At 43.0% G+C, this 15094-nt stretch overlaps 1 protein-coding gene across 3 annotated transcripts in view; it reads left to right on the top strand.

Moving 5' to 3' along the window:
- Positions 1-5900: 5900 nt before the first annotated feature.
- The window catches only part of OTUD4 (OTU deubiquitinase 4), a 48570-nt gene continuing 39376 nt past the window's right edge, over positions 5901-15094 (top strand). Inside the window, exons 1-2 of one of the 3 annotated variants that reach the window (XM_033215377.1) lie at positions 5901-6677; positions 12059-12142. In XM_033215377.1, coding sequence (XP_033071268.1) covers positions 6519-6677; positions 12059-12142 — 243 coding nt within the window. In that variant the 5' untranslated portion in view covers positions 5901-6518. Of the gene's footprint in view, positions 6678-6808; positions 6916-12058; positions 12143-15094 lie in introns of those variants that run through there. The other 2 variants (XM_033215378.1, XM_033215379.1) reach the window with 2 other exon arrangements.

Here is a 15094-nt window from a genome sequence, read left to right as displayed (position 1 = left end):
TTTTCTTTATTAGGATTGAGTAAGGATCTCATGGCATACACCAACTTCGGTACTACAGAGCAGTCAAGCTACAAAGCGCTGGTACAGTTAAGTAACATGGCCAACAAGAGATGCTTCTTCATGTGGAGGCTGAATGGTGAGCTAGAAAGGAGTCAGATATCTGAGCATTTTCAGCCAAGCCCCTTGCAAGGTCCTTCTCTAGGTTAGCTCACTTGGCTAATAGATGGCACCAGGGTCCTGGCCCCTTTACCCTTCCTTGTACTTTCTTCCTTCTTTCCTTTTTTTTTCTTTTGTAATTTTTTGAATTGTTCTTGATGACAAGCCATAGTGAAACTTTAAAAATTACTTTAAAAACTAAGAAAAGTGGTCTTCTTTTCTTTCAAGCCTTGATCTTCAAACATTTTCCTGCAGTGAGAAGTATTTGCTTCCTGTTTTGGGAAATGATGTCTCTCCTCTGCCGTTCTTTTGATCCTTTTGCTGTAGCAAGGAAAAGGAAAACTAACTCATGCAATGTTAAAGTATTTTCTGCTATGCAGGAATGTATATTATTGAAGACTTAGAAGGCTTGTGAAGGACTTTGCTAAGGTTGATATTCCAAGTTACCAGAGAAGGTGGGAAATGGGTATAGAATCATAGGTTTATTAGGTAAAGTCTTTTATTACCACCAGCCAGTTCCTCCTTGTGAATAGCTTGCAAATGAAACACAAAAGCTATAGCATACGTTCTCTTCTATCATTTCATTCGATTATTAAATTACAGATGAGATTATTTTTCTGAATGATCATTGCTCCAAAGTATAAATTGGAAATGTAGTCCCATTACATCAGTTTTTTCCTGATTTGCCTGAGCATTTAACTAAATGATTTCATTTGCAAAAAGTTGGTTTTTATTACCTTGACCATAACTCCTTATTGTTTCTCATCTATTCCACAGAGAATGGAAAATGATTAAGCAAAAACAAGAGTTAGCTACCAAAATAAATGATATATCATTAAATCATTCAGCAAATGTTGTGTTTTTTGAGTATCTACTATTTAAACCTAATGCTTGATGTTAGAGTGGTTGAGGGGGATGGTTTTAAGAGAAAAATGAGTTTACTTTTAGAAATGCGTTTCAGGTAGAAATACCCTGCATGGACTAGAGATAAGATATTAAAGCTTGTAAAAGAGAACAGGGCTAAATAAAGTTAAAGCTTGAGACCTGGGGCACCCCCACACTTAGGAGATGAGGAGTGGGGGAGAAAAGGAATCAGCAAAGGAGATATAACCAAGACAAGATATTTAAATATCTTGACTACACAAGATATATCACCTTCACAAAAAACGAAGGAGAGTAACAAAATGAAAAGGTGGTCAACACCATCAAATGTAGCAGCTAAAGGGGAATGTGGGTTGGTGAGGCAGAAAGTCATTAGTTGAAATAACACCATTATTTTGATGTTAAAAACTTCATATTTTGAAGCCCTCTAACATTTGGAATCTTGCAATTAAGTCTTTGGCAATTCCCTAATTTCTCAGAAAAAAGAATTATGGGCTAGGTGTGGTGGCTCACGCCTGTAATCTCAGCACTTTTGGAGGCTGGGGCAGGAGGATTGCTTGACTCAGGAGTTTGAGACCAGCTGGGGCAACATGGCAAAAACCCATCTCTACTAAAAACACACAAAAAATTAGCTGGGAGTGGTGGTGCATGCCTGCAGTCCCAGTTACTCGAGAGGCTAAGATAGGAAGATCACCTGAGCCTGGGGAGGTTGAGGTTACCGTGAGCTGTGATGGCGCCATTGCACTCCCGCCTGGACAACAGACTCTGTCTCAAAAGCGAGAAAAAAAAAGAATTATATTCTGCTCAACTCAGAAACTCTTATAAGTAAATTTAGTTTGTCCCAAATATTATCACTTATTTAATATTGGAGGGGGAAATATGCTAGAATACATAGACTAAGTAGTTATAATAACAACAGCGGCAATGGTCAGTAAAATAAGTTTATTTCTCATGAACAGTCTGGAGAGGAGTGGTTCAAGGATCACAGGCTATGAAGTATTCAGGAGCTCCAGTCCTCCGTCTCATTGCTCTGTTATCTTAGGGTGTTGTCTTTGCATGATCAAAGCTGGCTAACTAGTTTCAACCATGTTTGTTTTTTTTTCTGAGATGGAGTCTCACTCTGTTGCCCAGGCTGGAGTGCAGTTGCGTGATCTCGACTCATTGCAACCTCCACCTCCCAAGTCCACATGATTCTCCTGCCTCAGCCTCCGGAGTAGCTGGGATTATAGGCACCCGCCATCAAGCCTGGCTAATTTTGTATTTTTAGTAGAGACGGGGTTTCACCATGTTAGCCAGGCTGGTCTTGAACTCCTGACCTCAGCTGATCCGCCTGCCTCGGCCTCCCAAAGTGCTGGGATTACAGATGTGAGTCACTCGGACTTCAACCATGTTTTCAGAGCAGCTCATGGGAAGTAGGACAGAGAGTAGAAGGCAGGAGAATCCATCTTTAAGGAGATGAGCTGGAAGTTAAGTAATTCTGCTTACATCCCATTGACCTAAACACAATCACAGGGTCACATTTAGTTCCAAGGTAGTTGGGAGATATAGCCCAAAGTTGGGTGCCCATGGGCCCAGCAAAAACTCAGGGGAAATCAAATGGGAAGTGGAGAATGGCAATTAGTAGCCTCTGGCAGGTAAGATACAGAAGATACAGGTCTTTTTTCATAAAATACATTTTTTGAGTAGGATTCCAGTACTTGAATTTTTGTAGAAAATGAAACAATGCTATGTGGTAATAAAGACATTCTTTGGTTACTCTATTTTTGTAAGAGATTTTATAGATTTAAAAAAATCCTATTACTTACTATTTTGACTCTTTGGTAAAATAACCCACCTTTTCATCTTTAGAATTCAGAGAACTGGTAAAACCACTGATACTAAACCAGTGATTATTTTCATGAATTGTCAAAATGCATTCATTCTCTATCTAGTAAAGACAAATAATGAAGAATTATATCTGTATTATTTATCTATTGCCATGTAACAAATTACGACAAAATTTAGGAGCTTAAAACAAACACTCTCTCACCCAGTTTCTGAGGTCAAGAATTTCAGAGCTTATCTGGGTAGTTCTGGCCAGGGTTTCTCCTGAGGTTGTAGTCAAGATTTTGGCCAAGGCTGGAGTTGTCTGAAAGCCTGACTGGGCTGGAGGATTCGCTTCAAAGCTGACTCACATGACTGCTGGAGGAAGGAAGGTTCCAGTTTCTTACCAAGGGAACCTCTCTGTCAGTCTGACACATAGCAGCCAGGTTCCACCAGCATGAGTGACCCATGAGACAGGGAGTATGAGAGGGCAGTCAAAATGCCAAAAGTGTCTCTTATAACCTAATCTCAGAAATGACATACCATTACTTTTGCTCTATTCTATTGGTCACTCAGACCAATCCTGTTACAAGGTGGAGGTGATTATGCGTGTCAATACCAGGAAGTGGGAATCACAGGGTGGGGGTCGGGGGTGGGGCATCTTAGAGGCTGCCTACTACAATACCTAACCTTAGGTTGGAAAAAACAAAACTCCATAAAATCTATCAATCTATGAAGTTTAAAAACAATTTTAAAAATTCTGTCTAGTACAATTATTAGCCCTAAAGTTTGTCAGAGTAAACAAACTTAAGGCATTGACTTTGCACAAGGAAAAAAAGTTGGTTGACTCCTTTGTGTAAGTTTAATTTTATAATTTCATTAGGTCTCAAAAGCGTTGAATCTTTCAGGTATTGTTTGATTAAAATGATGTCTGCTTAGAGTTCTTCACACAGGCAGAAATGGCTTCCTTAGAATAAACATTCTGTCAGCTCTGGTTTGTTTTATTGAAAAGGTTCAGAAGTTAATGTCAACAAGTAAAGATCCTTTGAAAGTAAGTGAATTTCTCTAAGTTTTGGTCCAGTTTAAAGACATAGGATCCTCTAATGTTGCTTTAACACTGAGCTATATTTGGGAAGTTGGCATACAGAGGGTCTATCTTGGATTAGGTCTCAAAATACCTAAAGGATTTCCTTAAACAGGCCCAGGGTCAGAGATAACAGGTGCATCACTTCTAATTTTGGAACCAGAAGCAGCCAGCTTAGAGTGAGGCTGTTCTACATTCATTCAGCAGGATTTTAGGTATTACTTTGAGTTTCTCTTTGAGTTTAAAAGGAAGCTTTTAAACTCAAAAACAAGGGTAATCCATGTTTTAAGTAGTGGCAATACTCAGGATTTGTTTTTTTTGTTTGTTTTTTGTTTTTTTTTAAGCAGAATGAGAAGTATATGCAATGTAAATGTATTTTAAAAAGAAAAGCAACAGGTTTGACTTGAAACTATATTTTTCTTTTCCTTTTTTTCTTTTTTTTGAGACGGAGTTTTGCTCTTGTTGCCCAGGCTGGAGTGCAATGTTGCGATCTCGGCTCACCGCAACCTCCGCCTCCCAGGTTCAAGCGATTCTCCTGCCTCAGCCTCCCGAGTAGCTGGGATTACAGGCATGCGCCACCACGCCCGGCTAATTTTGTATTTTTAGTAGAGACAGGGTTTCTCCATGTTGGTCAGGCTGGTCTCAAACTCTTGACCTCAGGTGATCGGCCTGCCTCCGCCTCCGAAGTCCTGGGATTACAGGCATAAGCCACCATGCCCGGCTGAAACTATATTTTTCTAAACGTGATTTCAAAGCGTTTCTTTGCTACAACAAGTAAATTTGAGGCAGGGACATTTTTTTCATTTGGGTAACTATGACGTTTGTATCTCTAAAAGAAGCATCATTTGAGATAGAGTAAACATTAAGAAATCAATTACGCTCCTAGGAAAGTGAATATATGACTGATTGCTTGCACTGAAAATACTGAAAAGTGTGTAAAGCAGTTTTTAAAAAAATTATGTCGTTGGACCCTCACCACCTGGCCTGCCTTGCCCCCATTCCAACGTATTTGACTACATGTCTAAACCTATAGTAACGCTCCCTTTTCTTCTCCCTCTCCTCCACCATAGCCTAAAGACTGAATTAGTTCTTATGATTAACCATGTATTTAAATAAGGACATCACACGTTGTATTTTAGCGAAATAAAATTCTGGTGCAACAGAAAGCATGCTGGATTAATTCTTGGTTCTAAAGCATAATTTGACTTTGTCAATTCTCTGTCATTCATCATCGGAGGGTGGGAAGTTGAGCTGAAGCCTCGAGCACTGGTGGAAGCCATGGCCAGTCCAGTTAGCATGTTATCAAGCAATTACAAGATGAATTTTTTAAGAAGGAAAAAAAAAAAAACCCTAAAGTCTTCCGACAGTGACATGTCTCTGTGATGGGGTGCTCAGCTACAGTGACAGGGTAAACAAAAATGTCTTTGGCAAAGCCTTCATCTTGCCGTACGTGAGCTGTACTTCTAATTTCTAATAGGAATCAGCAGTCCACGGTTGATTTATGGAAAGAGTGTGTCGTCCCGCACCGTGTCAGTTCCCGGAGCCTCCGCCAATTAGCTCTATTTTCTGCTTAAGCCGTTAAAGCCACCTCCATGGAAACGCCAGGAGAGCAGGCCGGGGGGGAAGGGAGCAGACAGGTGCGCCCTCTGGAAAGAAATACACAAAGGGCCGACACTGCGCCGCCGTGCCCTTGGCAACTCCACGCCAGCCCAGCGCGCGCGTTTCCCGCCGCGCAGCGGCAGGGTTGGCGGGCGGCGCGCGCTGCTCGCCCCACGTCGGCTGGCGGAGCCCCTCGGCCTGCTAGCGGACGCGGCGCCAGAGCAGCGCGAAGTCCGCTTGGGGCGGTGGCGGCGGCGCCAGCGCTGTAGGGACTTGTAGTCCGCGCGCCTCCCAGGCGCCTCCCCCGGATAGGCCGGCCCGCGCGTCCCCGCCTGCCGCAAGCCGACTTCCTGCGGCTGCCAAGACTACATCTCCCGCCGTCCTCTCCGCTGTCGGGCCGAAAGCGAAAACAAATTCTGGGCTGCGAGGTGCTGTTCTCTCCCGGGCGCCCCCACCCGCTCCCCGCCCCTTCGGCGCCCTCCAGCGAGGTGGGGAAACGAAAGGCTGCGTCTTTCTCTTTTGGTTTCCTCGGCTCCCGGCGTGGGGAGTGTGCGGGGGACGCAGGCCTCGCTTCACCTGAGCCGGCCCAGCGTGCGCGCCAGGGGCGGGGGTTTTCTCGCTTCACACCGGTACGGACGAGGAAACTTGTGGGGGCGGCGAACCCCGGCCTGGGTCCTGAGTCAGGCAGCGAGGCCGTCGGGAAGTGACTGCTCACCCTCGGGGTTTTCCTTAATCCCGCTCCCCCCGTTTGTTGTGGGCGCGTGTTCGCTCTGAGGAGGCGGCCGCGTGCGGACAGCCATGCATTAGGCAGGGCTCCCCTATGCACCCGGAGAGCGCGGACCGCTGCCTCGGGCCGCCGCCGCCTGCCGCCGCTCGCGGAGCCCGAGCCCCAGCCCGAGCCGCCGCCTGCCCCAGGCCGGGGCGTCGAGCAGCCGGCGGCCTAGCCATGTGGGGCTAGCCCTTGCCGCGCCTGGCCTGCAGCAGGACCAGCAACATGGAGGCGGCTGTCGGCGTCCCCGACGGCGGGGACCAGGGCGGCGCGGGGCCCCGCGAGGACGCGACGCCCATGGACGCCTATCTGCGGAAACTGGGCTTGTATCGGAAACTGGTCGCCAAGGATGGGTCGTGCCTGTTCCGGGCCGTGGCGGAGCAGGTAATTGCGGGGGGGGGGGGGGAATGGTGCGAGGGGAGGCGGGGACGGCCCGGCGGGTCTGGGTGGGGAGGCAGCTACGGGCTGTCCGGGCCGCCCGCTGCCGGGGCTGCGCGTGCCCTCGCTGTCGTCACAGCGCCCCATTGTAACGCCGGAGTGGGACGCTGCTTTGCGTCTGAAAGGTGCAAATTGAAACTTCAAAGCTCGCAAATTAACGGGTTGTCTCTCTTCTGATGAAGAGGTAATGGGTTGAGGACAACTTGTGAGGCCTGCTCGGAGCTTGTACAGTTGATTTATTGCTGGGGACCTGGCGACATATTTTTCACTTCTGTTCCGCATTCACCTTCCATCCCTTCGTTTAAGAAGCACCACGCTCACCCCACTCCAGTAAAACAAGTGTTGACTGTAAGTGGTGGATCAAACTTGACTTGTGGAACATATTTTGGTTTGCTGCTGGACTTTGGAATGTGGGGTAGGCAAGCTCGCCCATATCACTTGAATCAAATTTGGGCAAACTGCCGTTTGAGAAAATCAACCTTTTACAAATATAGAATATTTTGAAAGGATTTGTCTTTGAGTAGGTTCCACCCTTTATTATGGTCTGCTGGGTTGTGTAGGTATATTAAACAGAACTGACTTTTTTTAAAAAAACCTGTTTTGATGTTGGTAGTAGAAAGGGTACGTGTAACTGGAGCTTTTCAAAACCACTTTCCAACACAGTTGCTCAGGAAGATTTTTCTGATTTTTGTTTTTGAGCGAGCTTATTCCAGTTATATAACACTGTGTTGTAGGTGTGCTGTCACCAAAACCCATCCTGTATTGAAAAATAGCTGCCGAAGTAGCTGGATAAAAGTTTCTGCTCTGGTGTGTCTTTCAGACCTTTCACATGTGCTTTCGTTTGACCTAGGACCTGCTCTCCACACCCCATCGCACACCGCTCCCTACCCCCCTGTGGGGTTTTTATGATGTTTCTGTTTTCTTTTCCCTCACCTTTTTTGAATGCTAAATAACTTTTAAAATTTCAATTTGTGAGTAAATCTTTCACTTAACATCTGGAGGCCAGTCCGTTCTCATATTTTTAAACATTAAAAGGCGAGCCATTTATTTGCCATAGGTAGCGGAAAATCTTTCTTTAAAACAAATTGATTTAAGGGACACAAACCGTTGCTTTATGTTGCGGACATTGTCATTGAAACATTCTTCCAGAAGCTCCCCAAACCAGGCTCTGTCCGTTAGACTTTTCTCATTTTCAATGTTGCTGTGAGGTATGTTCACACCCACCCACTCCCTCCAGTCCTTATTAGTAGTAGGTAGTCTGCCCCATTTGTGAATTTTCTGGGTCTGTATCTGTCTTGCTTCCTTGAACTCCTCAGCACCTCCAGAAGCCTAGGGAAGAGGTGAAAGTGAATTCAGCCCATATTTATTACGTACTGTCAGACCTAGCAAGAGTTTGGTAAGCAAGGAGGTAGAAATAAATGGCGGTAAGGGAAGCTTGGAATTTACTTGGATTTGAGTTATCTGAATCCTAGTTTATATTGAAGCAGAAAGGTGTGCCTGATTTCCGTAGTGCATACCATAGATACTTGGTGGCCTTGATTATACAGAAGCCTCTCTTATTGTAGTGGGATCTCTGTTTTTAACTGGAAAGGGGGCAAGAGCTAGTTTACACTAAGAACTGTTTGTTACATCGGGTAACACATTTTATTGTGTTTTGTAATGGGGCTTAGATTAGGCATAAGGGACTACCCTTCCCAGTTATGTGACTCCGTTTTAGTCTGATGAGCTTAGCTCAAGACCTTGAACTTTGGGAGAAGTTCAGTTATTCAGTAGACTACAGGTATAGCCATCATCGCTAAAGGCAAAGTGTGTGTGTGGGAAAGAGGAAGTAATACCAACGTCAGGCTTCCCTTTTAAAATAAGTACCAAGGATTTATATTTTTGCCAACAATTTCTCCTATAAAATCACAAATATTCATCATTTCTAAGAAGGAATCAGAGTAAATAATCTAAGTGGCAGTTTTTAAAGAGGGGAGGAGACTTGAGTTAGAATTTTGGTCTTTCTCTCCGAATTATCTGATTTAGATAGGCCATTTCCTTTTTACACTTGTGGATTTGGGCCTGCCGGAGGCCTGACCTGAATCAGCTCCACAGCCATGGAGCTAAAAATAGGGCACTCTTAGAGGACTTGCTAAAACAGTGTCTCAGCCTTTCCCAGTATTTATCACTATCTTGTCCCAAGTAAAAATGGGAAAGCCTTCTTGTTTGCTTTCATGTATATATTAATTTGCAGAGGTATTTGTCGTATTACTTTAATTCTTCCGGAGTGTTCTCAACCTTGCACAATAATTTACATTTTAAAAAGTTGTCATTTAACCTTGCTTTTCTTGCAGTACTTGACTTTGTAAATTACCAGCACTCTCACACTTTATAGAAGTTGCTAAGAGTTTTGCTTCTGAGCAAGGAGTTCAGATAGATTGTATGTGCCATAATCTTTGTTAAAAGAGGAGAAGAACCAATAAATATGCCTACCATTGTTTTTGATTGAAAATAAGCTTTACTAACTTAGTTTGCCACCTGTTGCTAGGTAAATGGCTTTAAGACTAGCTCCACTTTGCTAATGGCAGAGGAAAGCCCTATCAGATGACACTGTGGTTTATTTATACTAATAATACCTTGATTCATAATAGTGTCTAACATGGCTTCTGTGAAAGAAGTGTTGCTAAATGTCATTTGATTGGCAAAAAAAAAAAATTCTTTTTTTTTTTTTTTTTTGAGACAGTCTTGCTCTGTCGCCCGAGGCTGGAGTGCAGTGGCACGATCTCGGCTCACTGCAAGCTCTGCCTCCCAGGTTCACGCCATTCTTCTCCCTCAGCCTCCTGAGTAGCTGGGACTACAGGCACCTGCTACTGTGCCCGGCTAATTTTTTTTTGTATTTTTTTTTAGTAGAGATGGGGTTTCACCGTGTTAGCCAGGTAGGTCTCAATCTCCTGACCTTGTGATCCACCCGCCTCGGCCTCCCAAAGTGCTGGAATTACAGGTGTGAGCCTTTATGCCCGGCTGGCAAAAAAACTCTTTGGTGGTTATTTTTATATATAGATAGTTCTTTTGGTCACGGACTCTTAGAATGTATACGAATACAGTTTAATCGTGTCCGAGAATAGCAGTGAAGGTAGAATCGGTTAAACTGAAAACCAGTTATTACAATGAAAACAAACTAATTGCTAACCTCAATAGGTGCATCTTCGGTGTATCTCAGTGTAATAGGACATACTAGGCGTCCAGGCAGTTGTGCCGGTTCTGTGGGTATAAATGAGCCTGGTTGTTACCAGGAGAGCTGTAGAATGCACAGCTGGAGCCTCCCTTTTCCCAAATTCTCTACTCACACTAAACGTAAAGGGAGAACCACTCGATTGGATCTGTAACTTTTTTTTCTTTTTTTTCTTGAAACAGTCTCACTCTGTCACTCAGGCGGGAGTGCTGTGGCGCCATCTCGGCTCACTGCAACCTCTGCCTCCCGGTTTCAAGCGATTCTCCTGCCTCAGCCTCCCAAGTAGCTGGGACTACAGGCATGCACCACCACACCTGGCTAATTTTTTTATTTTTTATTTTTTTTAGTAGAGATGAGGTTTTACCATGTTGGCCAGGCTAGTCTCGAACTCCTGACCTCAGGTGATCCACCCTCCTGTGCCTCCTAAAGTGCTAGGATTACAGGCGTGAGCCACTGTGCCCGGCCAGGATCTGTAACTCTTAAAGCTACTTTCTATTAATATAAATTCTTAAGAGATCTTGATGGTAGTTTGAAATGTGTTATTTTAAGTGTGTGTGTGTGTGTGTGTGTGTGTGTGTGTGTTTAAACTATAACCCTTTAGAGTACAGGAATATCTTTGAGATAACTAGTAATAGAAAAGAATTTTAATCTCCTTTAAGCATGTTAAAGAATTGGGAGCTAGGCCTGGGCGCGGTGACTCATGCCTGTAATCTCAGCACTTTGAGAGGCTGAGGCTGGTAGGTCACCTGAGGTCAGGAGTTTGAGACCACCCTGGCCAACATCGTGAAACCTTGTTTCTACTAAAAATACAAAAATTAGCCGGACATGGCAGCACCTATAACCTAGCTACTCAGGAAGCTGAGGCAGGACAATCACTTGAACCTGTGAGGCAGAGGTTGCGGTGAACCGAGATTGCACCACTGTACTCCAGCCTGGGCGGACAGAGAAAGACGCTGGGGGGAAGAAAAAAATTGGGAGCTAGCTAGAAGGAAGCATTGGATAAGAAATAGTTGTTTCAGGCTGGGTGCGGTGGCTCATGCCTGTAATCCCAGCACATTGAGAGGTTGAGGTGGGTGGATCGCGATATCAGGAGTTTGAGACCAGCCTGGCCAAGATGGTGAAACCCTGTCTCTACTAAAAATACAAAAATTAGCCAAGCTCTGTGGTGGGTGCCTGTAATCCCAGCTACTCAGGAGGCTGAGGTAGAAGAATTGCTTGAACCCGGGAGGCGGAGGTTGCAGTGAGCCGAGATTGTGCCACTGCACTCTAACCTGGGCAACAGAGAAAGACTTCATCTCAAAAAAAAAAAAATAATAATTGTTTCAGTTCACCGTTTTAGAATATTGGTAAAAGACCACATGCCAGTAAGTTATCTTTTTGTTGAACTGGTTGTTTAATAGAAGAAAATGAAAACTACAGAGTGAGAGGATCTGGATCATACTTTGTAGGTTGGTACTTTACAATTTGGGCATACAAACAAATCCCAAACCTCTTGGGATGACATCACACAACATTTTTGCACCCCTTGTGCTGCCTACTTGGATGTTCTTTCTTGTCTTGTGAGCTTGATCACCAGGGAAAGAATGAGTGCCTTAATTTTTCTGAAACCAGAGTGGACTTACATTTTTACATAGAGCGTCTAAGTGGATTCAGAATTAATGGGAAAAATAAATCGGCCTTTTACAGGCTGAAAGCTTCAAAATACATTCCTACTGAAGTTGCCAGTTTGTCTTTTTCAATATTGTATAGGATGAGGTTCAGCGTGGCATAGCATAGATTTTGTTAGCTCTTCTTTGTGAAGAGTGAAGTTATTGTGGAGGGATGGCCAAGGGAAGAGAGCGTCCTAAATTTGCAAAAATGTCCTACAGGCGAAAGGCTAATAAATTCTTTTCAAAATTTGGCTTAAGAAGTAGTATTGTTTGTATATGTCATGTTTTTGCTGTGCTTGGTTAGAAGAAGAGGTAGGAATGAATAAAGATATCGAAATTTTAGAAAGGGAAATGGAGGAAGACTGATAATCTATTGGTTGTCAGATTATTTTGGGTGTAAAAGAAGACATTAGGTTCTAACTTTTAACTGAATGCTTAATAGTGTGTTTGTTGCCTTTTGTTTTTAGGTATTGCACTCTCAGTCTCGCCATGTTGAAGTCAGAATGGCCTGTATTCACTATCTTCGAGAGAACAGAGAGAAATTTGAAGCGGTAACTTGTAATTTCAAACATGTAATGGTGTCTTGACTTGGATTTACATTTTGGCTTTTAGAAGTGTTCTAGTAGAAATTTCATAGGCTGGATCTTAATGCAGGTTATGAAAATAACACATAAAAAACTTCTCTATTGAACTTAATCTAGTTATTCAGTTACGTTATTTTCTAGGCTATTTTATGTTTTGCATTTATTTGGACATGTAGAAAGCTACTATGATGGATAAGACGCTGAGCTGTGGGGGATGAAAAGATGACCTGGACAAGGCCCTTGCATACTAAGAGTGGGCGTTGTCTGACATGGTCAGGGAATTGGGGGTGTTGTGATTAATAGTGGTTTCTGTGATTGGCAACTCCCTATAAATTAAAAAAAAAAATTCAGGCCAGGCATGGTGGCTCACGCCTGTAATCCCAGTACTTTGGGAGGTGAGGAGTTCAAGACTGGCTTGGCCAACATGGCAAAACCCTGTGTCTACTAAAAACACAAATTAGCTGAGTGTGGTGGCCCATGCCTGTAGTCCCAGCTACTCTTGAGGCTGAGGCACGAGGATTGCTTGAACCCAGGAGGCAGAGGTTGCAGTGAGCCGAGTTGTGCTGCTCCACCATAGCCTGGGTGACAGAGTGAGACTGTCTCAAAAAAAAAAAAAAAAAAAAAAATTCAGCCTTGCAGTGTAAAAAATACGCCCAGTGTAAGTAATGCTGAACACTTAATTTTATCAGAAGGCATTTATAGGTTTTTAATTTTCAGGGTTCAAAGTGAACTCACATATCAGAACACTGTAATTATGTAAGTAGTGATTAATAGTTAATAAAATGTTGTGTAACAGCTTAATACAATTTTTTCAGTAGTATGTGAAATAAGATGCCACAGTGACCTGTTCTCATTTTACATTCAAAGTCTTATAGGATTTATTACTTACTGGTTTGAAGACCTAGAATTATGTAACCTGACAACTTTGGATGTTGTTTCCCCCAGTTGACTGGTAGAGAACATTGATATAATACTTTACAAATGATAGGCTTGAAACCTTGTTTTATTAAAAAAAACTGGTAACACAGAGGCTAGATAAGAGAGTACAAAGGTTACAAAGGTGTGGTAGAGAAGGGAAGTGGGGAGGTGGAGTGGTCTTTAAATTAATTCTTATTAATCATTGGCCCCAGAGGGTAAAACTGTTGATAATAATGGACATTGCTAACATTGGTTGAGGTGCTTACTATGTGCCAGGCATTAAGATTAAGTGCTTTGCATATATTTTTTTAGTCCATATAATCTTTTTTTTTTTTTTCTTTTGAGATGGAATCTCACTCTGTTGCCCAAGCTGGAGTGCAGTGGCATGATCTCGGCTCACTGCAAGCTCTGCCTCCCAGGTTCATGCCATTCTCCTGTCTCAGCCTCTAAAGTAGCTGGGACTACAGGTGCCCGCCACCACCACGCCAGACTAATTTTTTGTATTTTTAGTAGAGACAGGCTTTCACCATGTTAGCCAGGATGGTCTCAATCTTCTGACCTCGTGATCCACCCGCCCTGGCCTCCCAAAGTGCTGGGATTACAGGCATGAGCCACCGCGCCCGGTCTTAGTCCATATAATCTTTTGAGGTATGATCAGAGGTTGAAAGTTCCATGGGGAAAAGTTTCACTTTCCGTATACGAACGTTCAGGCAGTTTCATTTGTCCAGAATTGGAAAGATATTGTAGAAAGGATTATGCCTTATTATGACATTGTTCAGCCACGGCATAGATGGACACTTTCTGCCCAGAAAGAAGACTCTCAGATAGGATGCAGGCTTGCGTCAGAATTCTGCACTCTCTTGTAACTTTAAACGGTTCTGTGTTTTTTTTTTCCTTAGACCTATAATCATCTAATATAGAACAGTAGCCCTTGATTGGTGGGCTCTTTTATATATATGCCTCTTTTATTATAAATATGTTTTGAAATTTAAGATATTTTTGGCAATTTGACATTATATAATCTATAAAAGAATCTCAATCTTAAAATCCAAGGGTGCTTAAAAGATTTTTTATAGACTAGGGAGTATACTTTAATGTCTTTAAGTATATTACTTTGCTAAATCAACTGGGACTGTAATTTAAATGCAATTGAATTTGGTGGTTCAACGAATGACATTTGGAGATTTCTCAAATGAGTGCGATTGCTGTGAAAGAAACGTAAGAAAGATTGGGTTATTACACAGCTTGAATAAACTCTGTATTTATGTCAAAGTAACAATTAAGCAATGAAGCAAGCTGTATTAGAAAAATCCTGTTGATGCTTCAAAATATTTTTAGCCTTACTAGTTCTCATCGCTCTTTCTAGTATCACTGAACTGAGAGACAATGAGTACTCTTATCTGTATTGTTAAGCTATACTATTTCTTAGCTAGTAAGTCAGCCTTTGTTTTATTCCCTTCCACACACTGGCCACTACCAAGTTAAAGAACTGCTTTCATTATATAATTTCTCAGTTCAGAATGTCACCTGCAGTGGCCTTGAATGGCCTTTCCCATCTAGCCTGTAAGTCCTTCCTGGGCTCAAGGCCCTCTGTAAATATGCCCCCATTTGGGTTCTTCTCCCCCTCAGTTCCACAACAGGTTGTCCTGCTCCAGCTGGGCAGATTGCTTGTCTTCCCAACGCAGTGTTCCTCTTCCTCCTCATGCCACATTGGCCCTCTCTGTAGAGTATCAGCTGCCTGTTGCCATCCAGATCCTGTCCAGTATTCATTCATCTTGAGTCACTTGTCTTTCAGGGAACTTTTCCCGACAAAATTTCCTTCTTTACATTCTTTTGCATGTTTATGGTCTTTAGTGATTGCTATATGTTTTCATAATTAGATTATGTACATATTTTCAAATAATGCTGAGGTATTTTAGGTTTATGTACAAACAGTAATTCACAGTGAATGTTGTTTACACAGTGAAGCGGTTAACTTTTGACATATATCTTAGATGACAT

The sequence above is a fragment of the Trachypithecus francoisi genome, unplaced genomic scaffold, assembly GCF_009764315.1.
Source record: "Trachypithecus francoisi isolate TF-2019V2 unplaced genomic scaffold, Tfra_2.0 Lachesis_group1, whole genome shotgun sequence".
In the NCBI taxonomy this organism is placed as follows: domain Eukaryota; kingdom Metazoa; phylum Chordata; class Mammalia; order Primates; family Cercopithecidae; genus Trachypithecus; species Trachypithecus francoisi.
This window is presented reverse-complemented; position numbering and strand designations above follow the sequence as displayed.